The sequence below is a fragment of the Chelonoidis abingdonii genome, chromosome 11, assembly GCF_003597395.2.
Source record: "Chelonoidis abingdonii isolate Lonesome George chromosome 11, CheloAbing_2.0, whole genome shotgun sequence".
Classification (NCBI taxonomy): Eukaryota; Metazoa; Chordata; order Testudines; family Testudinidae; genus Chelonoidis; species Chelonoidis abingdonii.
Genome location: NC_133779.1, coordinates 42,829,633 through 42,857,554, shown reverse-complemented (window position 1 = coordinate 42,857,554; position 27,922 = coordinate 42,829,633). Strand labels below are relative to the sequence as shown.

At 45.0% G+C, this 27,922-nt stretch overlaps 1 protein-coding gene across 2 annotated transcripts in view; it reads left to right on the top strand.

Annotated features, from left to right (window-relative positions):
- The window catches only part of INSR (insulin receptor), a 123,085-nt gene that overhangs the window by 83,717 nt on the left and 11,446 nt on the right, over positions 1-27,922 (top strand). The window contains exons 3-15 of one of the 2 annotated variants that reach the window (XM_075070976.1): positions 2,108-2,423; positions 5,330-5,475; positions 5,917-6,061; positions 6,281-6,495; positions 8,573-8,699; positions 14,296-14,546; positions 15,902-16,069; positions 17,266-17,467; positions 20,714-20,749; positions 22,083-22,357; positions 22,629-22,771; positions 25,525-25,684; positions 26,500-26,599. In XM_075070976.1, coding sequence (XP_074927077.1) covers positions 2,108-2,423; positions 5,330-5,475; positions 5,917-6,061; positions 6,281-6,495; positions 8,573-8,699; positions 14,296-14,546; positions 15,902-16,069; positions 17,266-17,467; positions 20,714-20,749; positions 22,083-22,357; positions 22,629-22,771; positions 25,525-25,684; positions 26,500-26,599 — 2,284 coding nt within the window. The remainder of the gene's footprint in view (positions 1-2,107; positions 2,424-5,329; positions 5,476-5,916; positions 6,062-6,280; positions 6,496-8,572; positions 8,700-14,295; positions 14,547-15,901; positions 16,070-17,265; positions 17,468-20,713; positions 20,750-22,082; positions 22,358-22,628; positions 22,772-25,524; positions 25,685-26,499; positions 26,600-27,922) is intronic. The other variant, XM_032782860.2, reaches the window with a different exon arrangement.

Below are 27,922 nucleotides of genomic sequence, written 5' to 3'. Positions count from 1 at the left end.
TCGCAATCATCGTCGGACTCCTCATCACTTTGGAGCTTAAGGAATAGCTCAACTGCCAAACATGATGTGCTGGCGAGACTTGTCAGCATACTCCTCAGCAGTTCGGGCTCCATTTCCCACAGAAATCGCGCTGCACAGAAACCGTTGGGAGAGTCACAATGGCGCCAAACGTGGACGGAAAAACAAGGACTGCTGGGATGTAAAGCGATACATCACAGGGCGTTGGGATAGGAAGCAGAATGACCCGCACCCCTTCGTCCCCTTCCCACAACCCACAGCGCCAAAACGGGACGAGGTGTTCTGTGGGATAGCTGCCCATAATGCACCACTCCCAACAGCGCTGCAGATGTGGCCACACTGCAGCGCTGGTAGCTGTCAGTGTGGCCACACTCCAGCGCTTTCCCTACACAGCTGTACGAAGACAGCTGTATCTCCCAGCACAGCAGACCTCCAAGAGTAGCCAAGGCCTTAGAGCGTGGCTGTGAGAATCAGTTCTACAGATGCCACCAAATGCACCCTCAAACCAAAGGCCCAGAGCTCATTTCCCGTGGGCAAAAAGTCCATTGACTCCAGTGAGAATAGGATCATGTTCTGAATGAATGCTTGGCAATACAGTTATAGTCCAAATGGCATTTGTTATCCTACAGTTAACTCTACTCCCACCCATGCTGTGTCCCTGTCCTTAAATCTTGCCTCCTGTTGTTTTATTTGCCACACTGGATCAAAGCTGTTTATATTTGACTTATTATGCTCACTCTGTTAGTTGTTTTCAGACTTTCATTATAACATTCTGAACTGAAGTTCATTGGCTGTGTTTTGAATGAAGTAATTGCATTTGATTTACTCCTCAATCTAACATTAATAGTAGGACTAAGCCTGAAAGTCCTACGCAAACAATGAGGGAAGTGGCAGAAAGGTAGTTTCCTTTAGCACTGGCCCTGCAGTTTGTCACTCAGCTTTAGTTATGGTATTTGCTCCAGGCAATACTGCCGTGTGGTTTCTGGTACAAAACCCCAAACCACTCGTTAAAGAGTATTGTGAAGCTCTGAGTAGTGGATAATTAAAAAAACAAACCATGAAAACCACAAGCAGTAACACTTGTGGGTTCCCTTCTTCTTGCATTCTTTGGGGAGGAGTGTTGAAGCATTTATAATGAGTGCCCTTCTTCTAGGACCTCAGGCCTGTCAGTTTCCCCTCTTCTTCTTCCCCAGCAAAGATCATGACAGATTAGCATAAAGCTAAGAGACCATTGAGAATATCCAGCTAATGCCAAGGATTAAATTAAAGGATCATTGCAAATAAATTCTTTGCTGCATCATCATTAGGAGCTTCCTTTTGAGTGAGTTGTGAGGAGCTCTGTTTAGTTTAGTGGACTAAGGAACTGGAATCTGCTCAGTCTAATTGGTTATCCCAAGGTCTGAAAGATCTTGCTGTATGAGGCTTTTTATCATTCATTATCCATTACCACCTGGGATTTGATTTTGCAAAGTCAGAAAAGCACTTCTTGTGAGCCCCAATGTGCTGTATGTAGAACATGTTCTAGAAAAATAAAACTGAGATTAAGACTAGAAAAATCTTCTTTGAACCTGTATTTAAATAGGACCAATGAGTTGTCAGAGTGGATGTCCAGAGGTAGAAGATGCCACCTCCATGTAGCAGCATGGGTGAAAACCTGGTATTTGGAACTGGCAAGTGGAGGTAATCAGACATCCAGTTCAGCTTCTGAACGGGGGGTGTCGCTACGGAAGCTAAGAGCTTGTCTTCACTGAAGAGCAGCGTGCATTACAGGCATGTGATTTCTAAAGCAAACAAACATGTTGTGCACTAACTGGTATGTGCAGACCCTGCAGCGTTCACTAGAACTTCCCTACTGTGCTTTAACATAGTTTGACACTCGCGGGAGCTAGTAGTGCACAGAAAAGAGTTTACATGTTCCAATTAATGTGCATTAGAAATCACACTCCTGTAGTGTACGTTACCCCACCACATAGACAAGCCTGAAGTTGCAAAGCTGGGGGGATGATGCTGTGCAGCAAAGGGACTTTGGGGCCTTATATCAACAGGCTCTCAACAAGTGCTCAGGTGTTTTTCATTTTTGTCTTTGCAGTTTGTCCACCTGATTGTAAGTCACAAGGCTGCACCTCTGATGGTCAGTGCTGTCACAGCGAATGCCTGGGCAACTGCTCGGAGCCCAACAATCCTGAGAAGTGTGTGGCTTGCCGTAACTTTTACCTTGATGGCAAGTGTGTGGAGACCTGCCCAGCCAAGTACTACCGCTTCGAGGGGTGGCGTTGCGTGACCTTCAGCTTCTGCCAGGAGCTGCACAACAAGTGTAAAAATGCCAGGGAATCTGGGTGCCATGTTATTCACAACAATGAGTGTGTTCATGAGTGCCCATCGGGATACATCATGAACTCCAGCAAGTAAGTGATGTCCATGTTGTTGCTTGTGTTGTCAGTTGTGTATCACACTTATTTAGAGACACACACTTGCTGTATCATAGAGTTTTGTATTCTATTCCTTGATAGAGGAACAACTCCAGTGTTGCGTCTTATTGGCTCATAGACTTTAAGGCCAGAAGGGACCATCATGATCAGCTAGTCTGACCTCCTGCAGTACATTGCAGGTCACAGAATCCACCATTTGTTGTACTTCAGACCAGCAACTGGCCCATGCCCCATGCTGTAAACGAAGGCAAAAAATCCTAGGGTCTCTGCCAATTTGATCTGGGGCAAAATTCTTTCCCAACCCCAAATATGGCAGTCAGTTAGACCCTGAGACCAACCCCCCAGACACCTGGGAAAGAGTTCTCTGTAGTAACTTAAAGCCTCCTCATTTAATTGCCCATCTCCAGCTGTTACAGACATATGCTAATAGCCATTGTGGATGGGCCATATGGCATTGTAGGCAAAACCATCATACTATGATAAAGGGAAAATGTAACAAACAACTATTGCATGTGCAGAAGAGAGGACACAGCAGGGGTAGGCAACCTGCGGCACGCAAGCTGATTTTCAGTGGCACTCACACTGCCCAGGTCCTGGCACCTGGTCTAGGGGACTTTGCATTTTAATTTAGTTTTAAATGAAGCTTCTTAAACATTTTAAAAACCTTATTTACTTTACATACAACAATAGTTTAGTTATATATTATACACTCGTAGAAAGAGACCTTCTAAAAATGTTAAAATGTATTACTGGCACGCGAAATCTTTAATTAGAGTGAATAACTGAAGACTCAGTCCACCACTTCCAAAAGGTTGCCGACCCCTGGAATACAGTCTTTCTGACAATTCTCAGGACTTTAAGGACAAAAGAATAAAATAGTGTACATAGTTAAATGCTGTTGATCGCAGAAAACCTTGTTTCTCCCACAATAAAATTACATACTGTGATGAATCAGATTTCCTGTGAATATCTGTAGTTTTGTGTTCATGAACATTTGCTCCTTGATTAACAAATCAGGGAATTTGCTATGGCTGGATTTTTTTAGTCTATTTCCTGTTTTGTATTTCAAACATATGAACCAACAGTCCCAAAAGTGGGCTCTGCATTGCTTGTGTCCTCCTCTTGCCCGTCCCTGCTCACACCAGTCTTTCTATCGCTGGTACTTGCTCACAATGTCCTGGTCTTTTTCCTAGAGGAGATGACAGTCTTCCTCTGAATTATACTGGAAGTCGGTGTTGGTGTCATAACTGCAAGAACAGCTTATCTTTTTACTGCCATTTAAAAAAATGTCTCCTGTGTCCAAAACACATCAATATAAATCTGTTTCTCATTTTTAAATATAGTTCTGTGTACTGCCTTCCAGCTGTTGATAGAGAAATCCTAGGAAAGGTCCTGCATCGTGTTCATGAATTATCTGTTTGGTTAACTACTTTAAGATGAAGGATGGGCCTGGCTTTGTTACAAATAGCATTAATTAACCCTAAGAGCAGGAGCTACAATCTTGTCCTCACAAAGAATCATTTTCCTCTTCATGTGAATGACTTTGAAAAGCCATGGGCTTAAAAAGTTCAGGATCTGGCATATTAGCAAGAAAGAACAGAGAGCTGTTGGTTCTCGAAGATCTTTACAATTTTTTTTCCCAATAAATACCATTTGAGTCGGAGCACAGCATGCGGACATGCCTAGGTGAGAAGAGAAGTAGCTGTCTTCTTTCTTTTATCACCATAGGAATTCCGTCTTAGTAGAGGAACAGTTCAGTGCTATGAGTTCTCTCATTCGGATTTCTCTGGGAGGTTGGCTGGTTAATTATGGGCTTAAATTGCATAGGACAAGAAGCAATAGTCTTAAATTGCAGTAGGGGTAGTTTAGGTTGGACATTAGGAAAAACTTCCGAACTGTCCGGGTAGCTAAGCACTGGAATAAATTGATGGAGGTAATGGAATCTCCATCATTGGAGATTTTTAAGAGCAGGTTAGACAAACTCTTGTCAGAGATTCTCTAGATAATACTTAATCCTGAGATGAGTGCTGGGGACTGGATTAGATGACCTCTCAAGGTCTCTTCTAGTCCTATGATTCACTGTTGAATTAAAATAAAAAATGTTTAGACCAGTCATTCTCAAAGCCGATCTGCCACTTGTGCAGGGAAAGTCCCTGATGGGCCAGGTCAGTTTCTTTACCTGCCGCGTCTGCAGGTTTGGCCGATTGCAGCTCCTGCTGGCCGCCATTCACCGCTCCAGGCCAAAGAGGGCTGCGGGAAGTGGCTCAGGCCGAGTGATGTGCTGGCTGCCCTTCCCGCAGCCCCCGTTGGCCTAGAGTGACAAACCGCGGCCAGTGGGAGCTGCAGTCGGCCGAACCTGGAGACGCGGCAGATAAACAAACTGGCCCAGCCTGCCAGGGGCTTTCCCTGAATAAGCGGCAGACCGGCTTTGAGAACCACTGCTCTAGATAATACTTAATCCTGAGATGAGTGCAGGGGACTAGATTAGATGACCTCTCAAGGTCCCTTCCAATCCTATGATTCATTGTTGAATTAAATCAAAGCTGCTTAGACCATCAGATGATTCTTTCTTTATCAGATCTCTCATTCTGGTTTTGATTCACAGACTGGAGAGGAGAAATTGTCCTCTGTCACAGTGTCTTGTATTCCGGTGCTGGGACTTCAATGAAGAAAAAAGTGATTTTTAGGAATATTCAAGTGTTGTGTGAGGCTGTTTAGAGCCAGATATTGTGTGTGATGCAAGTGAGTCACTCAGCATATTGTCAAGATACTGTTGCGTTTTCAATTGGTTACCCTGCATGTATGAATTCTGATAGAGAAGCCCCAGTTTATGCTATGCAAAAACATCTCTTATGTATCTTCTGCACTCTCTTGTTTTTCAGCCTGCACTGTTCTCCATGTGCAGGGCCCTGTCCAAAGGTTTGTGACTACAGCAAAGAGAAGATAATTGATTCAGTGACATCTGCACAGGAGCTTCGTGGCTGCACCATCATTAATGGAAGTTTAGTCATAAACATCCGTGGAGGAAGTAAGCTCTGCATCTTATGAGCTGCATCAGGGAGAACTCGCAGAATGTGGAAAAGCATGACAGTGGGGAGAGAGAAATGAATGTCAAAAAAGACAATGAAGCAATGTCCATTGAGCCTAAGATCTCTGCAGGGCTTTTAAATGCTTTGAATGCTGAGAATTTGTGTGCAGAAAGAGTGCTTCAGCCCCACAGTGATTCAGGAATTAATCCCTCTATGTAGTTAGTTATTGAAACGTAAGTTAAGTTTCATAGGTTGAAGGGATCACTGTGATCATCTAGACTGCCCCTCTTGTATAACACAGGCCATGGAACTGCTTCAGAATAATTCCCAGAGCAGATCTCTTAGAACAGTATCCATTTATACAGAGAAATATGGGATCTGGTACAGTGCTCATCACCATGGTATCAGAGAGCCTAAACCTATTGTTTCCTTCTCCCCAGATAACATAGCAGCTGAGCTTGAAGCGAATCTTGGCTTGATTGAAGAAATCTCAGGTTACCTAAAAATTCGCCGCTCCTATGCCTTGGTTTCTCTCTCTTTTTTTCGTAAGCTACATCTGATTAAAGGGGAGACGTTAGAAGCTGGGTGAGTTTTTATATAAGATGCTTCAGTCTGTTATTACATATTGGAGACCAATGTAAATCATCTGGAGAATGTTAGCAAATTATTTTTATACGTGTATTTAATTGCTGTCTGCCCATAGTTGCAGCCTGTGTTTATGGGTTCTGTGTGGGGAACTTTCATGTTATGTCTGGATTAGTGCATGAGAAAACCCATCCTCATCCATTCTCTCTCTTCTCACAGGAATTATTCCTTCTATGCCCTCGACAATCAGAACCTGCGCCAACTCTGGGACTGGAGCAAACACAACCTCAGCATAGCAAGGGGAAAGCTCTTCTTTCATTATAACCCCAAACTGTGCTTGTCAGAAATCCACAAGATGGAGGAGATCTCTGGGACTAAGGGACGTCAGGAGAGGAATGACATAGCCCTGAAGACAAATGGCGACCAAGCCTCTTGTAAGGAAGCTTCATAATGTGAAGAGATCTGTGCCGTATGCACCCCCTTGCTAACCTCTTTGTCTGTCTTGTGAACTTCTCAGGGCAGGGACTGTCCTGGTGCTCTCTGTGTAAAGCCCAGGCATATCAGTTACTCTGTAAGCTAGCTGAAGGGACACTGTCAAGTTGCCACAAGTTAAAAGTAGTTTCAGGTCTGATCTCTGCCCTGGAGGCCCCCTGCCAGCTTACGTGATTATACAGTTTTTCCCAAAAACATTTTGTGGTGCCCTTCCCCCTCTCACCGTTTGACTGGGAGCTCTTCAGGCAGGGTCTGGTCAGCCTTCTGTCTTTGCACAGCCTCTGTCCTGACTGAGGCATCTGGGCCCTGCTGCTGTGCACGTGTTTAATTATCTCCTTTCTCTGTGCGATGGGAAGTGGTGACAATGAACTGTATGCTGCAAAATAAATTGAAAAGGAGAGTGTATTTCTGCTCGGTTCATCTGGAGCTGTTGCTGTGACAACCGTTGGAGAAAATTTTCAAGCAGAAATGTGACTTATTTTTAAAGGCTGGCAGTTTCCTTTCAAGTAATAATAAGGAAGGTCCCATATCAACAAAGCTAAGGAATACAGAGGGGGCAGCTTTGCCTCTAGCAGCGTTCCCAGGCCTTAGCCTGAGTGCTCAGAGCCAGCATCTCACCCTGTTCCCAGCCAAAGATGCCACTCAAGCTTTCCCAAGGTTGATCAGGGCCCAGCGGATGCCAGTCAAGCCTCTCAGACCCACTGCAGCGTTAGGTGAGGCAGAGTGAGCTGGATCTGAGGGTGCTGCCTCTGCAGGATTCCTATCCCCTCTCCAGCCAAAGAGCAGCAATGGGCTTTTCCCAGAGCCAGAGGGCCCTGCCTCTGCTGGCCCAGGAAGTGAGAGACTGGATCTGGGGCTCTTGGTTTGGTTAGGTTTGGTGCAAAGCTGCCAGGCAGGCTGTCCAGTTTGTCCTCCCTCCCAGTGCTACCTCTGGTGGGCTCCTCTTCAACAATGGGTAGTTTGGGGCAGGCATGATGTGTTTGGCTTTTTGTTTGATTCAAGTCTAGTTTTCAAATTGGCAGCATCCTCTTTATTAAAAAAAAAATCCATTATTTTTTCTGGAGTAAACACCAGCAAACTTAACAGCCTTCCTCCCTTGTGCAGCTAATGGCAAATCCAATCAATGCTTCACAGTTTATCCTACCTGGGTCCTTTCGAAATAATAGACTGTAAGCCTTCTTGCCTTGCAGTGGCTTCTGTCGTTCATGTTCTTCTCTGCAATGGCAACCTGCTCTTCTCTGGCAGGACTGGGCGTTTCATCACAGTGGGGGCAGAAGCTAGAGCAGCTTCACAAACCATTTCATTGGTCTTGTATCTGCAGACTGGCATGAATTTTAACCCATTTAGGCTTTGGATTTCTGTCTAAGGTTGAGGCAGCTTTTATTTCTTTTTCGCTTTAAATAATTGACACTGGGTTCTCCTGGGTCTCCATTCTGTAGACAGTGCACTTGTAAACATCTGATTCTTCACTAGATTTGGCTTGTTAAAGTTTGTTCAGCTTTGCTTTTTCCTCCATTTCTCTGCTGCTCAGCCTGGCTCATTTTTGTCTCCACAGTAGTAGCTAGGTGTGTCACCATGGCAAGCATATGCTGTATCACTGATGCAATGTTAAGCAAAAAGTCTTTCCCCAGTTCTTGCTTTAATGCTTTTTATTCTCAACACCAGCTCATGTAAGTACAGTTTCTTTTATAAGAATTTTTACAAGAGTGTCAGTTGTTTCTGACCCAAGTTATCTGCACTGTTTAAGTGAGTACTAGTAGGTAGATCTGACCACAGACATCTCACTGAACAGAGAACCTGTATACTGTATATGTTGAGCAAACCAATCAATAAGTCCATTGGATTGTTCACAGTCCTACCATTTTTACAACTGTAATCTAAAATATACAGTTCTTCCCAGCTCTAAGCATTTCCCAGAGCTTTGGTTCTAAAATGTGTTTATGGAAAACAGAAACTTAAAAGAAACCGCTTCAGTTTTAAAATAAAGTAAAAAGCAATATCCTTTGTCTTTTGCTTCAGGTGAAAATGAATTGCTGAAGTTTTCATCTATCAGAACATCTCATGATAAGATCCTACTAAAGTGGGAGCCATACTGGCCTCCTGACTTCCGTGATCTCCTAGGATTTATGCTTTTTTACAAGGAAGCGTAAGTAGAGAAGTCTGTACTCTGGGGAGATGCCAACTCAGATGACCCCAAACCATGCAGTCCCCTAGTAGCTCAAAGTACTTCCACAAACTATTTCTGACCTCAACGAGCAGATTTCAGACCAATCACTGTTACCACTGTTTAATTCTTGTAAACGTCTGACCATTTCATGTAAATTTCCAGTGTCACTTTTCTGCTTCACAGGTACTAATTATGATCCCTGCGTTAGCTGTGTCGGGTACAGCAAAAATACTCTAAAGAATAACTTAAAAATCATAATTGAAGCTCATTCAATTCAGCACTTATTACAGAAGCTGTAGATTTTGTCACCTCTCCATTTGCACTGAGGAGTGGGGTATTTCTGTTCCCTTTCAGACTAGAGCCATTTTAAAAAAATCAAGGATATCAAACTGGCTCTGCTGAGGCTGACTGCAATTGGCCTGAATTATAGCTCACCCCATACACCCAGAATTTCTGTGAGATGTGGGAGGCATTCATTGGTCCGTGGGCTCAAATCAAAGCCCTTGTCAATAGGCAGAAAGCTAAGTGAATTGATGACACCAGCGGTAAAATAAAGATTTCACAAAATCCCTTCCCAGGCAACTGCACCCCTTTCGTGAACTCAGAGCTCTGAGCTGTCCCATGGTAGGGAGCTCTTGCACAGCTCATGAGCTGCAGCTTGCTTCAGGAGCTAAAATGCATTTTAAGGAATGGTATTCCTGGACCCTTTGACTGGAGACAACTAAACTTCTGGAAAGGAGCATTTCCCTGTATCCTGGTGAGCAGGAGAGAGCTCTATAAGACTTAATTAAAAAAAAAAGTTATTTAAACAGTAAAATTTGACAGCTTCAGTTTAGCTGATAAGAAGGCAGGATTGGCCAATATGACTCTGTGCTTCCCAAGGAGGGTGACTTCCTCCTTAAGTCCCAGACGATGAATATTTCCTTCCCTATGTGCCAGATATTCTGTAGGGACTACCTCTGCCTTGGTCCATCTCCTGCTCGCTCCTTGGGATTAGATTCTACTATGGGTGGAGGAATATCAGTCTGTCATGTCTGGAACGGTTGTAGAGCCCCATGCCCCTGAATTCAGTTTTTAAAAAAAAAACCAGCCCAGATGTGAGAAGTCTCTGAGATTCCTGAGCATCTTTGGACTCCTTGAGTGCTGCTGTGTTGTTTTCTCAGGTGTGGGCAATGCAGCTAGTGACAAGCTAGTGATAAGGAGAGCTTTGGGATGTACGGTCATTGGGAAGCGTTTACGGACAGACAACTGTTCGCTCGGGATGGACTTCATCTAAGTAAGGAGGAAAATAGACTTCTAGGATGGAGGATCGCCGACCTCATTAAGAGAGCTTTAAACTAGGAAGTTGGGGGAGATGGTTGGGAGATGTTCAGGAGATCTCCACGCCGGAATTTAACCTGGAGAGGGAAGTAAACGAAGTGAGAGGGGATACCCTTGTGGACCGAAGAATTGACCCGAGTGTAGATTGCCACGTATTCGCAGGGGCAAAAGAAAATGCAGGCCTGTTATTTACCAGGCTGCACGTGGCAACAGACTATATAGGTAAGAGATGCAAGGAGAGTATGGGTCACGAGGCAGACTGCAGACACACACGGAACAAGATGGAGGAACTGGAGCTACTGGTGCAGGAAGTGAAACCGGATATTATAGGGATAACAGAAACCTGGTGGAATAGTACTCATGACTGGAGTACGGGTATTGAAGGCTATGTGCTGTTTAGAAAGACAGGAAGAAAGGCAAAGGTGGTGGAGTAGCCTTGTACATCAATGATGAGGTGAACTGTAATGAAATAAGAAGTGATGGAATGGATAAGACGGAGTCTGTCTGGGTAAAAATCACGCTGGGTAAAAAAGCTACTAGAGCTTCCCTGAGATAGTGCTTGGGGTGTGCTACAGACCGCCGGGATCTGATTTGGATATGGATAGAGACCTCTTTAATGTCTTTAATGAAGTAAACACAAGGGGAAATGTGTGATTATGGGAGACTTCAACTTCCGGATATAGACTGGAGGAGGACGAGTGCTTGCAAGAATAATAGGGGTCAGATTTTTTCTGGATGTGATAGCGGATGGATTTCTTCATCAAGTAGTTGAAGTACCTACGAGAGGGGATGCCATTTTAGATTTGGTTTTGGTGAGCAGTGAGGACCTCGTAGAAGAAATGGTGGTAGGGACAACCTTGGTTCGAGTGATCATGAGCTGATTCAATTCAAATTAGATGGAAGGATAAACAAACGTAGATCTGGGATTAGGGTTTTTCGACTTCTCGAGGGCTAATTTTAAAGAGTTAAGGAAATTAGTTAGGGAAGTGGATTGGACGGAGGAACTTGTGGATTTAAATGCGGAGGAGGCCTGGAATTACTTTAAGTCGCAGCTGCGGAAACTGTCGGAAGCCTGCATCCCAAGAAAGGGGAAAAAAAACCATGGGCAGGAGTTGTAGGCCAAGCTGGATGAGCAAGCAACTCAGAGAGGGGATTAGGAAAAAGCAGAAAGCTTACAGGGAGTGGAAGAAAGGCGGGATTAGCAAGGGAAGCTACCTTAGTGAGGTCAGAACATGTAGGGATAAAGTGAGGAAGGCTAAAAGCGCGTAGAACTGGACCTTGCAAAGGGAATCAAACCAATAGTAAAAAGGTTCTACAGCCACATAAATAAGAAGAAAACAAAGAAAGAAGAAGTGGGGCCGCTATACACTGAGGATGGAACGGAGGTTAAGGATAACCTAGGCATGGCCCAATATCTAAATAAGTATTTTGCCTCGGTCTTTAATAAGACTAGTGAGGAGTTTAGGGATGATGGAGGGATGATAACGGGAATGTGGATATGGAGGTGGATATTACCGCATCTGAGGTAGAGGCCAAACTTGAACAGCTTAATGGGACAAAATCGGAGGGCCCGGACAATCTCCATCCGAGGATATTAAAGGAACTGGCGCGTGAAATTGCGAGCCCGTTAGCGAGAATTTTTAAGCAATCGGTAAACTCGGGGGTTGTACCGTACGACTGGAGAATTGCTAACGTAGTTCCTATTTTTAAGAAAGGGAATAAAAGTGATCCGGGTAATTATAGGCCTGTTAGCTTGACGTCTGTAGTGTGTAAGGTCTTGGAAAAAATTTTAAGGGAGAAAGTAGTTAAGGACATGAGAGGTCAATGGTAATTGGGACGAATTGCAACATGGATTTACTAAAGGTAGATCGTGCCAAACCAACCTGATCTCCTTCTTTGAGAAGGTGACGGATTACTTAGACAAAGGAAATGCGGTAGATCTAATTTACCTCGATTTCAGTAAGGCGTTTGACACGGTTCCGCATGGGGAACTGTTAGTTAAATTGGAAAAGATGGGGATGAATATGAAAGTTGTAAGGTGGATAAGGAACTGGTTAAAGGGGAGACTCCAGCGGGTCGTACTGAAGGGTGAACTGTCAGGCTGGAAGGAGGTTACTAGTGGAGTCCCTCAAGGATCGGTTTTTGGGACCGATCTTATTTAACCTTTTTGTTACTGACCTTGGCACAAAGAGCGGGAATGTGCTAATAAAGTTTGCGGATGACACGAAGCTGGGGGTATTGCTAACACGGAGAAGGACCGGGATACTATTCAGGAAGATCTGGACCACCTTGTAAACTGGAGTAATAGTAATAGGATGAATATAATAGTGAAAAGTGCAAGGTCATGCACTTAGGGATTAATAATAAGAATTTTAGATATACGTTGGGGACGCATCAGTTGGAAGCGACGGAGGAGGAGAAGGACCTTGGGGTATTGGTTGATAGCAGGATGACTATGAGCCGCCAATGTGATATGGCTGTTAAAAAAGCAAATGCGGTTTTAGGATGCATCAGGCGAGGTATTTCCAGCAAGGAGAAGGAGGTGTTAGTGCCGTTATATACGGCGCTGGTGAGACCCCACCTGGAATATTGTGTGCAGTTCTGGTGTCCATGTTTAAGAAGGATGAATTCAAACTGGAACAGGTTCAGAGACGACGGCTACTAGGATGATCGGGCTCACTAGGATTGATCCGAGAATGGAACATCTCGCCTTTGAAGGAGACTCAACGGCTTGGCTTGTTCTGGCCAAGGAGGCCTCCGGGGTGATTGCTTGCTCTATTACATCTATCAGGGGGATTACGTTAGGGAGGGAGAGGAATTATTTAATTTAGTACTAATGTAGGCACGGGACGACAGGGTACCAAACTGGATAGTAGGAAGTTTACGCTGAATTAGCGAAGGTTATCTACTATTAGGGGAGTGAAGTTCGGACGGCCTTCGCAATCGGGGAGTAGTGGGGCAAAATATATCTGGCTTTAAGATTAAGCTTGATAAGTATATGGGGGGATGTTTATGTGGGATGTTTAATTTGGGCATATGTCTTGGATTATCGGCAGATAAGTTGCTCATATGGTCTGTGAGGGGATGTTGGATGGGATGGGAACTGAGTTACTGCAGAGAATTCTTTCTTGGGTGCTGGCTGGTGAGTCTTGCCCACATGCTCAGGGTTTAGCTGATCGCCATATTTGGGGTCGGGAAGGAATTTTCCTCCAGGGCGGATTGGCAGAGGCCCTGGAGATTTTTCGCCTTCCTCTGCAGCGTGGGGCATGGGTCGCTTGCTGGTGGATTCTCTGCAGCTTGAGGTCTTCATATCACAATTCTGAGGATTTCAATAACTCAGTCATGGGTTAGGGGTTGTTATAAATGTGTATGGGTAGGGTTTTGTGGCCTGCCTTGTGAGGAGGTCAGACTAGATGATCATATTGGTCCCTTCTGACCTATGAGTCTATAAGAACTAGTTTCGATCCTGGTGAGAACTGTTCTTTCCCCATGGGGTGACTCAAGCAGCTGTTCTGAGCTTCCTTATAACAGATCAAGTTACAGCCACCTTTGTCTGATTGCCATTTCATTCCATTCTCCTAAACCAGCTGTAAATCCCTGGCTTTCCTTAGCAGGGCGGCAGGTTGAGTAGGGTGTCATTTGGGACAGGCTGTATGAACAGAAGGGCAAAGGCCGGTCTCCAAATATTGAAACAAGAGTAGAATTCCTCCATTTTTGTTTGTGGAGAAGCTTTGGTTTCTGGCTGCCTCCTGCTTCAAGGCCGTTAGGAAGAAATAATCCCCATTCCCCCTATCCAACCCCACTCACTGCTGGGCCATTGTACCATGGGCTCGGTGGGTTCGTTTGAGGTTGTTGCATTTTCCTTTATTTGCAACTTCCTGGGTGGCTGCTGTAGTGAGAATAGTGTTCTGCAGACCAGTGGTTTGCTCTGGCTTGGTAAGTCCTGTGTCTGTGGAGCAGTGACTAATGGTCCCACAAATCATCATCATACAGCTGGATGTCAAGATTACAGGGTTCCCACCAGACTTCCTGGACAGAAAGACTCCCTTCATCTCTCAGTGCCTCAGTTCATCCAACCGATGATACCTTCCCCCAGCCCAGATGTTGTGATGCTCTGTTTGTAAAACTCTTGCCAATCATGAGATAAAGGATTATCATGGTCTTTGTTTCATATTTGTTGTGATTATTTCCTAAAAACCTGCCGTTTGGATTCTGTTAACGTGAGGCCTTTGTCCTTCTCTTTCCCTTGAAAAAGTCCATACCAGAATGTGACAGAGTTTGATGGACAAGATGCCTGTGGATCAAATAGTTGGACAGTGGTTGATGTTGACCCTCCCCCACGGTCAAATGAGCCGAAAGCTCAGGCCCAGCCAGGGTGGCTCCTGCGGGGATTGAAGCCATGGACTCAGTACGCTGTGTTCGTTAAGACGCTGGTCACCTTCTCGGACGAACGAAGGACATATGGTGCAAAGAGCGAAATTATCTATGTCCAGACCAATGCTACTGGTGAGTACTGTCCCCTTGCATATGGCAAGGAAAAACATGCCCACTAAACTCCTTGCCTGAACAGTTCTTGGTCTCTCCACTGGCGCAGTGTGCCCAAATATAATGCATGCAGGCTCCTTGTTCATTCTTTGTGCATGAGCGTGTTCACGTGCTGGTGTAACCCTGCTGCAGTGTCGTCAGGTACCACTGAATCTGGGATGGGGGAAGCCTGAATTTTTTTCTGTGCAGGACATTTCTCCCTTAATTTCTGTTTTTGTCTGGTAAAGCAAACTGTTGAATCAGGACAAACCAAGTAATGTTGGAGAAAGGCAAGTCTTAATGTTCTGAGACCTGGTTGGAAGACTTCAAGGAAATAATATACCAGGGAATTGACCCTTCACTGGGGAGAGATCTGAATTGAATCCCCATAATTAAGAACATAAGAATGGCCATACTGTGTCAGACCAAAGGTCCATCTAGCCCCGTATTCTGTCTACCGACAGTGGCCAATGCCAGGTGCCCCAGGGGGAGTGAACCTAACAGGTAATGATCAAGTGATCTCCTGCCATCCATCTCCACCCTCTGACAAACAGAGGCTAGGGATACCATTCCTTACCCATCCTGGCTAATAGCCATTAATGAACTTAACCTCCATGAATTTATCCAGTTCACTTACTTAAGTGCTGGCAATGTGTGTTTTCACTGTGCAAAACACACAAAATATGAAGATTGTCTCTGTCCAGAGAAGAGAAGGTGACATCAGGTGCATTGGAAGACCCAGAGTAAGAGGGGTTTTTTTCCCATCCCTTATTGTGGTGGTGGTAGTGGTGGTGGTGATCAACAATGAGATCAGGACCTGGGTCAGTTTGTGTATGCTTCATTCAGGGGGCAGTGAGAGGGCCCCCGTTTAGTGAAAAAAGTCAATAGCCTGTACCAGAGAATAGGTGAGACTGGTACTAGCACAGCCAGGAGTCCTGTGGGGAGGGCAGGGTGGCTCTGATCCTCCCGTCTCTAAGGTGGGGCTGGCTGAGAGGGGTAACACAGTAACTCTCAATTCTGGGACCCCTGTAGATGGTCACAGGACAGACGGTTTGGGGGAAATTCAGGGCTGGGAGGGTGTTGGGATCATTATGAAGAAAGTAACTGGGTGGTGGAAGCCAAGGCGTGACCTGCTTGGTTGTAGGCTGGCTGTTGGTGTTGGGGCTGTGAGCCAGGGCAGCATAGCACAAATGGCGCCCAGAGGTGCAGGGCAGGCAGTGACAAAATCCCTCCCTGTTCTGGGTTGAATCCCAAAGCGTCACAACAGTTCTTGCCTCGTAATCTCTGTCTCTTTTGGTACAGTGATCTGAGTGACCTCTGTGTCTTTCTCCCTTCAGTTCCCTCAGTCCCATTAGATCCAATATCGGTTTCCAACTCTTCGTCCCAGATCATTCTGAAGTGGAAGCCGCCCTCTGAGCCAAATGGGAACATCACACACTACTTGGTGTTCTGGCAACAGCAGCTGGAGGACAGTGAGCTTTTTGAACTCGACTACTGCCTGAAGGGTAGGTGCCCTTTTTGTCCATCCTGGGTTTAACATTCAGGCTTCTGGGATCTTAGTCTCATACTAGCTATGGGGTTTCTTTCTCTGTCATGTGGGAGGTGGGTGGGATACAGGATCGTGGTGTGTTAGTGGATGATGCTTTTGGAGCACACAGTGATGTAGCCAGAGCTTTTAAGGCTGTGTTCTCCCACTGTCTTTTACATTAACCTGGTCGCTATTGCCAGATCCGCTATCAGAGATCGTGAGGAATGGCTGGCTGGCTGGTTGGTTGGTGTGAATGCAGTAAAATCAGATGTTTTAAGCCTTCTGGGATCTGCCTTCTGCTCTTGCTTCTCTTAATCTGGGTAACCAGTTTTATCAAAGCTAATTAGAGTGAGATGAAAATATTGTTGAGCTTCTGGAGACCTGTGGTCAGATTAATCTGAAATGTAACCCTCTCCGTGGCTTCTAGATCTGTCTTGGGGCTAAAGAGATTTACTGGTGTCTTTCCAAGTGTCATGACACTTCAAGCACAGATTGGAGCCAAAGGCTGTTTCACAGCTGCAGACTAGAGACTTCTAGACCCAAGATGTGAGAGAACTGGCTATCTGAATGTTTCATGAATCCAGCAGCCCCTAGTTACAGGTTATATGCTTTACCCACCCCAGCTGGCAAAGTCATGTTTGAAGATCCTTTTGGCTACAGCCAAGAGTATGCCATGTTTGAAAGCCAGTGTAGGCAGCCCTTAAACATGTCACCAGTGAATAATGCCCTGCTGTCTTGCTGCGTGTGTCATAAACATCCACTGAAGTGGTGAACTCTACCTCACCTAGGATCCTACTTGTAACCTCTGATCTGCCAATACGTACACCCCTTTCAGGGCTGAGGAGGGCATCAGATATGTTGTATGCTGGCCCAACATGGCTAAGCTGAGCTGATTTAGTGTTCAGAAATTCATTTGACTGGCACATCCGTGGCAGGATGGTTCACTGCTGCTGGTATATATGTGAAAAGTTGCCAGCCAGGATGCTGCATCTGGATTTCAAGGCTCCGTGTGGGGAAAAGACAAGCCAAAAGGAATGTCAGCTCAGTGACCTTCAAGGAATAATCTGGAAATAGTTCTGATTTTTTTAATCTATGTGACTTAAACTGCTGTGCCAATCAGCTAATGACTTTTGCAAGGTGGTGTGTGTGATCTAAGAATTCTTTTCTCAATAGGACTAAAATTGCCTTCGAGGACTTGGTCTCCCCCTTTTGAATCTGAAGACCCTCATAAATATAATCAAAGTGAAAATGAGGACATCAGTGGAGAATGTTGTTCCTGTCCAAAAACTGACTCTCAAATACAGAAGGAGCAGGAAGAGTCTGCCTTCCGCAAAATGTTTGAGAACTATCTCCACAATGTGGTGTTTGTCCCCAGGTAACAAACTCTGCCACTGCTGCTACGTTTAGTTGGCTTAGGGTGGGGAAATATAGATTGACAAAGTCAAACCGAAGACTAAAGAGAGGGTTTGGTCATGTTGCCAGTCTCTCCAGGGTACTGTGTCAGACAAAGATATCTACAGGGCTGTCTAGAGCAAAATCTGGATGGATATGTGGCTGAGACTGGTGAAACTAGAACTCAAACAACTGATTTTACCTCGGTTTTGGGAAACCCCAGTTTGCTGCATGATCTTGGCATTCTCCTCACCCTGACCTCATAAACTGAGAAATCTCAGTGAATTATTAAAAACCTGGAAGCTTATTTAAACTTGTGTGATGCCAGAAATGACCATTTCTTCTGCCTGAAACTTTTCTGCAGCTTTTGCGCAATAGCCACTTAAAAATAAAGGAAGAAAAAGGAAAGTTTTACCATGCCACAACCTTGTCTTTTACTGCGGTATTTGCGGTCTTCCGTGTACTTAGCATGGGAAATACCTGCAATACCATGAGGAATGTAACTGCTGTGGGTGGTAAATGCCTGTTTTGAATGGCACACACTGTGTCACATTAAGTGACGTTGAATGTGTTCGCACTTCATATGAGTTACAGAGAATGCGCTATGGGAATCAAGTTGGGGTTGGTAGTAATTTTCTCTCTAAACTATCATAATGAGTTTCAGGCATCAAACCTGTTCTCTGCTGGTTGCACTTAACCAGAAAATATTTATTTGCAGCTGCCTGACAAAGGCCTAGCTATGACTATGAACGCTTTTTTTTAAAAGTGCAGTACTAAACAGCATTCCTGTCTCTGAGCCTGAGTGAGTGATGCCTGCCATTGGCACATGGAAAGTCCCTTTCCTTTCTATTTTCTTGGTGCTTGTGCTGTGGAGATGAGCAGGTTTCAGTGTGAAATGTAGAGCTATGGTGGGATTGCCCAGGACTCTGTGTACTCAGCAGGCAGAGAGGATACAAGCCATTATCACATAGGCAATATCCTCTTAATCTAGGCAAACAGTTCTTATAATGTGATTTTTAATTTTATTGTGCAGCCAGCCCAGGATGCTTCTCAGGCCAGTTTCTGGGGTATGTATTCTAAGAAGAAACCAATAACCAAGACACCACCTTGTCAGCCTGCTAAGGAAGAAGCCTCCAGCCCTGTTACATTAATTAATCTACTAATACAGGGCCCCTTCACTGTCATAAGCCAGCAGCAGACACACAATCCTCCTGACATGTAGTCTTCCTGCTAGGTTGCCTTTTGTGATGAGTGGCAAAGTGAATTAGAGGTTGTTTTGCTGCTGTTTCTTGCCTGCTAGTCTGCTCCAGGGCAACTTATCCAGGGTCTGGCAGCAGAATAGGATATATATTTAATTCTATATCTCATTTCTGCTGCCGCTAACTGCCAATTGCAGAGACCCCTACTTGAAAGCAGAGCCTGCTTGATCATGAAAAGGAAGACCAGGCCCCTGTAGGAGACTAGCAAGAGACTTGTGAAATTGTGTGGGGTTGTAAGCAAAAGGTGGTAGAGGTAATAAAGAGGGGCCAATCTCCCCACTGATTCCCTCCCTGTTGGCTCTCCTTGTTTCCTTTCAGCTTTTTTCCTCCTCCTTCCCCCTTCCCTGTTTGTTTGTTACAGGAAACCTGTTCCCCAGGCAATGTCTGTTCCCGAAGCTGTGCCCTGCCACAGATACACCCAGCCAGCCTGAATCCCACTGCTTCTCTCTTTTTTTGTGTCTGACCCACGCTCAGAACTCGGGCTGGGAAGGAGTGTCACCAGGGCTGCTCCCTAGCCAACTGCAAGGCGGGCTGAGTGGGGGGGTGGGGTGGGACTTGCGTAGAACTTGTAGACTAACTTCCTTTTGCATTGATCGAATAGGCTAGGGATTTCTTAAGGCACTGTCTTCCCATAGCCCCCTTCCTAGCCATCAGTAGGGAACTTTGCACCCCAGTTGCGAGGTTCGTGACTTCCTCTTGCAGCTGAACAAAGTGGTGGTCACAAGCTGACGTTTTGTTTCTTCTTTATCACATTGTTTGCTCTTGTCTGGAAAGAGTTTCACACAGGGATGAGCAACAATAAGGAGGAGGCTTCCAAAGCAATTGGAACGTGAGAGCTCGAATGGGGGTGGGGAGTATTGCATCGAAAAAAATAGAGCAAGGCTCAAATGCCCCCTCCTCCTGAAGGCTCACCCCTGAGAAAGGACTATATAGCTGCTACTGAGCCACTAATGCGTCTGATTCAGCCAGGGCTATCCCTGGTGGGTGTTCCCAGGTGTTTCCCCTCCTCTGGGACTGGGCACTCTCTCACAGCGCTGCTAGACCCAGCCTCTCTGGGGGACAAGGAAATCTGGGAATGGAGACCAGACCTGGGTATTTCACATAGCTAACCACTGAAGCCATCTGAATAACCTTAGGTTGTATTGAAAAGAGAGGCTGGAATGACAGTGAGGAGAGCAGAGAGGATTTAGCTTTAAATCTAGGAAGGATTAGTTAATTATTTTTTGTCAAGATCCAAATTTATTGGTCAAGATATAGTCAAGATTCAGACTCCAGAGAAAATAAAAAAAAATAATTATAATAAGTAAATAAAAAGACTTTGGGGTCTGTTCAAAAGCATCTTGCGGTCCGATTTGTCCTGTGGTCCACCTATTGACTACCCCGATCTAGTACAATAAAAGGCCTTGAGTTTGCAGCTTCAGAAGCTTTTCCTTATTCTCTAGCATTTTGAGAGTTTTCTGTATTTTTCCATTCACAGCTCTGTTAGAGGAGAGTGCCGAATAGCCCAGCTCTCATCAGGGAGATTTACTGTTGTACTTGTGAAAAACAAAAATAATCTTGGACTTGGGAAACTGCTGAGTCAAGACTTTGTAAACAGTGGGGAAGAGCTACATTGTAACATGTAAACAAGATTCTAGTTCCCCATAAAGATTCCTTGGGCTGGGTGGGAGGGGATCTGGTTTTTATTGTGACCTAGTATTGCATCTTTGAACTCCGCCTCATTGTTAGAGGGCACAGTTCAGAGCAACACGCAAGTTAGGAGAACAACAACTTAAAAATGGTTTGTCTGGAGTTAATTAGTAATTACAGGAATAGACATCTAAAGCTGAAAATGTGCTGTGTTGAGCCTACCATTTGGTGTCGCATTCTCTCTTGCCAGGAAATTTGTCTGTATTACTGTGCAAAACATAATGTTTAATTCAAGGACATTTTACATCTGCTTTCAAAGTGGTTGCATTTGTTTTTTTCAGAAAAATAACATCAGGGAATGGAACTGAGGACTCTAGGTAAAAACCAGACCCACGCAATCACCTGCTGCAATTTTAGTTAGCCAATCATGTGCTTGATACTCTGAGGGTGGCAGTGGAAAGTTCAATTCAGCAGCAAAGATTTGCTTCAACGGCTTGTTGCATTTGTAAACTCTGGAGATGTTCATAGTGCTGGTTCCTTTCAGATGACTCACTTTAATAGCAAAGATCACAATTGTTCCTTTGAACATGTGATTTGGATTTTAAGCTGTCTGGTAAGAGAGTGGTGGAAAACTTTCTTCGAGGGAAACAGGGAACATGGATTCCCTTCATGCAACTAACATTGATCCTGTCATAACTTAGATCCCCCAATTCGCTCAGAGTTCCCAGCCTGAAATTCCTAGTTGCAAATGTGATCACAGATTTCAAACGCTGAGTGTAACTGTTTTGATTTAACATAATTTGGAGGAAAAAAAATGGAAATCAGGCTGGTGCTTGGTAGTGAATTCTAGTGAAACAAAAATGTCCCCTTTTCTGGTTTTGAAGTTAACTAGCAGCTCTCTTTTACAGTATGGGGGACTGTCAAACTCATGTCTGACAACTTGATAGTCACAACAGCAAGAAGTTGAAGTAAATCTGCTAACTAATGTACAATAATTTGAAAGAAAAACTTCAGTTAACCACTATTGAATGTTACTAATGTGTGCGATGTGAGTCTGGCAGTATTAGGATCTTTGTTTAACTTTCTTCTTTTCAACATTTTAAAGAATATTGAAGACCTGGTTGACGTGAAAGGGTGAAAATTCTCTTCATGTACAAAACAGAAACTGTAGGGCTCAGAGTAGTGGACGCACACTCCAGTGAGCCATGAAACCAGTCTTATGAGATTTAAATGCAGATTTAGGATGCCTGGAGTATGTGCAGCATCCGATATGCTCAAACTCAGGGCTTAGGACATGATCCCATTTGGCCAAAGCTACAGTAAATGCGGGCGAAGTCTTGAGAATTGAAGTCTTGTTAAGGCAGCATCCTACCTCTGCAGAACCCAGAGATTAGCAACATCATTGTCATGTTCAGCTGTGCTGAATTGGGAGAGCTTGAGTCATTGCAGACTTTGGCCTTAGCTTTTATTATTTCTATCTACAGTTATGAAACAGAGGTAGATCAAGAGCGCAGGCACCACTAAAAGGAAACATTTCTGCAAAGATATTGAGACAGGGTTGTTAGAACAAAAAGTTCTGAATGCTTTAGTTTGTGCTGCATTCCAAGTGCACTCTACTTGCATTTGAGTTTCCAGATGAACTCTGAACTCCCAGATAAATATGTTTGAGCTAAATATGGTGAATAATTTCTTAAATGTATTGTTCTGCAGGCCATCACGAAAACGAAGAGATCTTGGCAGGGTGGCTAATGCCACTGTGGTGGTACCCACCATCCCATCTTCATTGAATACCTCCTCTGCAATAGCACCTGAAAATGTAGAGGAACAGAAACCTTTTGAGAGAGTTAAGTCTAAGGAGTCCTTGGTTATCTCAGGTCTGCGGCATTTTACGGGGTATCGGATTGAGCTCCATGCTTGTAATCATGATGCCCAAGAATCCCGGTGCAGTGTCGCAGCATATGTTAGTGCCAGAACCATGCCAGAAGGTGAGTTGCCTTTACTCAGCTTTGCTTCAGGGGAATTTAATATTTTTAAATGGCTGTTTTCTTGATGTGTTAGCTGCATTTCAGAAAATGCCTTGGGAAGCTCATGCTGATGAACTGGGCTGTATCTATTGCTAATAAATATCCCTGTTCATTGGTTAGGTGGGAAAGGCTGACATATTGGGCTGGGCCAGGTTTGCATTTTGTAAAATATTTTAGAACTTAAGAGAAGCTTTTTCTAAACATAACTTTGTAAAAAATCTGTTGGTTTTAGCAAAGGCTGATGACATTGTTGGTCCAGTTACCCATGAGCTGGTCGAAAAAAATGCTGTTCATTTGAAGTGGCAGGAGCCAAAGGAGCCGAATGGGCTAATTGTGCTATATGAAGTGAATTATGGGCGTCTTGGGGAGCCAGAGGTGAGAGCTTCTTTCATTCAGCCTGTCCATAGATGGTATGTGAGTAAGTGTGCACTATACACACTTGCTCTAACATGGGGAGATAGCAGGTAGTGGCAGCTGGGAAGTTGAATTTGCATATTCCTACATTCCCTGGACTCACCTCCTCCATATCAAGTGTCAGGACAAGATCAGAACTGAGACTGTTTGAAGCAGAGCCCACCAACTGCCTCCATCACCACTGGTTCAGTAGCTTTCTTGGTATGGACATATTAGAATGGAAGACCAATGAATTTCAAAGTGTGTGTACCAAGGAATGCTGTGACACAGCCGGCAATCGTGTGGGTGCCAGAAACTTTGGTGGCACAATCAAATTGCCAGTGATGGTCGTAAACTGAATATAGCCACACCTCATTTAAAGAGCTAGCCAGAGTGCGATGTGCATGGTGCTCAATCTTCAAGGAGACCACATCCCTTTGGAATTTGCCATGATGATGAAAGTCCCCTGGACTGTCTGTCTTCTTGGTAATGACTGGCTGGAGCTATGCACTCTCCTCCTGCAGGAGTAACATGGAGCACAGGTCTGCCCATAGGGTGTATCGCTGTAGCTTCAAGGGAGGACTGGCTGCAGGAGTTCATGGAAACCCAGCTGTGGAAATTCTGTTTTGCATGATGTTGCTCCAGAAATGCAAGGCAGCCCACCCTGCCCTGTTGTTCTAGTTTGTCTGGTTTCTTTTTTGCACGAACTTACCAGCCACCCTGACACAGAAATGTGCCCACTCTTACCCTCTGGGAGTGTGTTCCATGGTGATGGACAGCACTACAAATCGGTGTCCTCAGCATGAATCTCATTTGTTAGCCTGGTGCAGGGATTTCTGTAGGGATTTTAGTGCACAGAAAGCTATGGAAACAATATAGATGTAAATCTCAACTGCTTATTGCGAAACAATTGAAGTTACAGTTCAAGGATATAATAAATGGCAACCCTGACCCTGCAGCCTGAACTGCATGGGCAGAACCCAATGCCTGGGTAGGGTTCCAGTGGGGCTATGCGTGGATGGAAGGGTTTGCCTGCCCAGCTCAAACTGCAGAATTGAAGCCCAGTACAGTAAATGACATGCGTCCCAGGTGATCTAATACTACTTAATAATGAGAGGCAAACCCAGGATATGCTATTATAATGGGGAAGATCGGAGCATTCCAACACATAATTATTTGTCTATTTGCTGTCCAGGGGAACTGTGAGGGGGAGAGTCCTCATGCTAATAACCTGTAAAAGGTATCCATGGGAGGAATTCCTTTGAAATAGCTTGTGATTTAGCTCTTGTCTTCCTTTGGTTGCTTGTTGTAGCCCTGTGCTTAGTATGAGCTTCCTTCTTGGGTGATCAGCAGAATACTCCACTTGCAGAGTTAACCTTTGGACTAACAAAGCTGTTCTTGTTTTTTTTCTTCATCTTTGGGCAACATGTTTTTATGGCTTTTCTTTCTTTGCCTTTCAAATCCAACTCTCAGGGTGATGTTCAGCCCTTCCCTCCCTGCAGTGGTCTGGGTACGTGCTGAGATCGGTGAATGATTTCATGAATAAATAGTGTTAGGAATAAACTACTGCTAGTCACTGAACTACTGTGGCTGTTAAATATGTGCCTAAGTTATGAGCTGGTAGGAAGGCTGAAGTCTTAGCCTTTCTAGTTTGTTTAAGAAATCTTCTTTTGGTGTTTTGAATGTTGATTTGATGCCACATGAATATCACAATTCACCGGGGTATTAGAATTCTCAGTGGCTTTCATAGGAAACTGCCCACCGGCTGCAATAAATCATTATGATGTTAGCTGAAATACATTTAAAAGCACCCAGATGTTAGTGATAGAAATAAAAGCCCTTCCTAGACATCCTCTTGGACAAAGGCAAAAGGACCCAGGGGACTCATGGCACTCTCCTGTTCTGACTTGCAGTAATTGTATTTGATTATGTATAAACAATGCAAGTGATAAGCTGCCATGCTGTGCTCTGGCTGCCTGCCTGCTAGCGTGTTAAGATACAGAGCAATGTCTGCTCTAGCAGACTCTGAAATCCACCCCAAATGCCAGAATTGCTCTCAGTTGTTACATGGCCCAGACTCTCCACCCAAATACAGGTGCTGGAAAACTTAACTAATCTGGGCTCTGGAAGTGAGCTGGGGGTGAGGGGAGACTCCAGAATATGGGGATAACCCTTGCTAGCAGCGTCCCCCTCTTTACATCCCATTGGCAGAGCCAGCCCCCATGAAATCAGGTCCTGAGTGGCTTAGTACTTTAGAATTTATACTCTAAACACACCACCTGGAATTGCACTTGGAAACATGCAGGGAGCCAGCACCGATTATGGTGCTGCACTTCATCTTCCCCAGCGCTGGTATCTGAGGGAGTTCTGAGGAACAGCCATGTCTTGAGGTGCGAAGGGCCTGGATGATTGCAACAGGGGCTGCATGTCAAAGTGCACGTGCTTGTTCCATTGGGCATAGGTGAAGAGAAGCGCTCTCGAGTAACAGCCTTAGGGCAGGCCAGATCTGAGAGCTCATAATTCTTGGTCACAAGTTCTATTTCCACCATCTTCTCAGTCTCCCTAGACATTGGGCTGTTGTGCTGTGTCCTCTGTCTACTGGAGTTCAGCAGGGGCTGGACGGAGAAGATTTGCAGATTAATTTGTGGAAGGGAGGTTGGTGATTACAGGCCTCCTGACTGCTGCATTCTTCAAGAGGCAGTAAAGTAAAGCTGTCATTTTCCGTCGTCTTGCAGGAGGCACACTACTGCGTTTCTCGTAAGCAGTTTGCTAATGAACAGGGCTGTAAATTACGTGGATTACAGCCTGGAAACTACAGCGTCCGAATCCGAGCCACCTCGCTGGCAGGAAATGGGTCGTGGACAGAGCCCGCATATTTCTACGTGGCTGATTATTGTGAGTTTGCTTATTCAAAGTTTAATGTTTTAATAGAAATCCGGGCTATTTTCTGGAGGGAGGAGCACAGCACAGAGCAGGGGGGCACTGGAATCGAAGTGCATGGGGAAAAGTATGGGGATTACAAGTGGCAAGCGCGTTAGAGAACCTTGAAAATCAGTCTCTTAAAAGCTGCTCTGTTTCCTTCACTTATTTGTTAACGCTGAGGTCACAGTCCTGGGTGGCCATGCATTGCTTGCCAATGGCTTCAGGGCAAAACAAACTGTCTTCCCATGTGTGAGCTTAGAAACCTCTGGAAATGGGCTCTTTGAAACTGAAGAGCTGCCTTGTGCATTGAGTTGAATACCGAGAAAAGCACTCCCATCCACTTTGTGTCGGAAATGGCTTTGCTCTGCTCTTGAGTTTTGGAGCGCAAGAAGGCAGTGGAGATGGAGATCATTTGGGAGCCACCTCTGATTCTAGTCAAAGTTCCCATCAGGGATCTTCCTAAGCACTTTGATTTGCCCACATTTTACGTGAATTAGCCAGCTAGCTGGATCGTCTGCAGCCGTCAAAGTGCTGAGGTGCTTGCCAGTCTTGTTCTGGGTGGAGCACAGCAGATTTGGATAGTAAGAGATTCCTGCTTTGTGCACTGTTGGCCCAGCTCTGTAATGCCATTGAGCATCTCTGACTCCTGTCACTTTGGCAGAATCTCACCCTGTACTTATGGGTGTGCAGGTGTTCCTGGCGGGATTTCAGTTAAGAAAAGACTAAACTGCTTGGAAGCCCACGTAACACTTCTCTCTTTTCTCTCTCTCTCTCTCTCTCTCTCTCAGTGAACCCTCAGTCTAATATTGCTGTTGTTGTTGTCCCAATCATTTTTTGCATAATAATTGCTGGAATTATTGGAGCTGCCTACGTATTTGTGAAAAAGAGGTGGGTGACGTGTATAGCTCTCAGGAGAACAACAAAATGTTTTACCAAAGAGATATGCTAGTAGTTTTCTGTGGCTTTGTAAAAGAGGTAACAGATTTTAGCAGAACAGCTAAATGACTTGACTTGTTTAGGAAACATCTTGCATTTGGAGATCTGAAGTTCAGGAACTGTTATCTATCCTGTGCTTTGGGAGTTGTTTTAATTACATGGCTGTATGTAGACTCTAAGGGCATGTCTACATGGCAACTAGACAGCTGTGGCTGGCCCATGCCAGCCGACTCTGATTTGCGGGACTGAGGCCACAGGCTTGGTGGAGCCCAGACTCTAAACCCTGCGAGGTGGGAGGGTCCCAGAGCTCAGGCTCCAATCTGAGCCCAGAAGTCTACACAACAATGAAACAACCCCGCGAGTCCAAGTCATAGAGTCATAGAATATCAGGGCTGGAAGGGACCCCAGGAGGTCATCTAGTCCAACCTGCTCAAACTAGGACCAACACCAACTAAATCATCCCACCCAGGGCTTGTCAAGCTGGGCCTTAAAAACCAATACGGATGGCGATTCCACCACCTCCCTAGGGAATCCATTCCAGTGCTTCACCACCCTCCTAGTGAAATAGTGTTTCCTAATATCCAACCTGTCCACATGAAAGACTCCCCTCCCTCCCCCAGCTTATTTCTACTAGCTTAGGATAAAAACTTCCTTGTCCTTGGACAGTATTGCTGCCACCACCAAGTGATTTAGCCAAAAATTCAGGAAAAAGGCCACTTGTCCTTTTAAAATACTGAGGTCTGTGCTTCTGGTTCAAAATGATCCCACCGTGCTGCCACCATTTCAGGGTTCCCCTAGACCAGAGGTTCTCAAACTGGGGGTTGGGACCCCTCAGGGGGTCGTGAGGTTATTACATGGGGAGTTTCAGGCTGTCAGCCTCCACCCCAAACCCTGCTTTGCCTCCAGCATTTATAATGGTGTTAAATATATAAGTAAGTGTTTTTAATTTATAAGGGGGGTCACACTCAGATCCTTGCTATGTGAAAGGGGTCAACAGTACAAAAGTTTGAGAACCACTGCCCTAGACCTCCCCCACTGCAACTTGAGACCATTGCTTCTTGTTCTGTCATCCGCCACCACTGAGAATAGCCGAACTCCATCCTCTTTGGAACCCCCCTTCAGGTAGTTGAAGGCTACTATCAAATTTCCCCCTCACTCTTCTCTTCTGCAGGCTAAATAACCCCAGTTCGTTCAGCCTCTCCTCGTAAGTCATGTGCTCCAGCCCCCTGATCATTTTCTTTGTCCTCTGCTGGACTCTCTCCAATTTGTCCACAT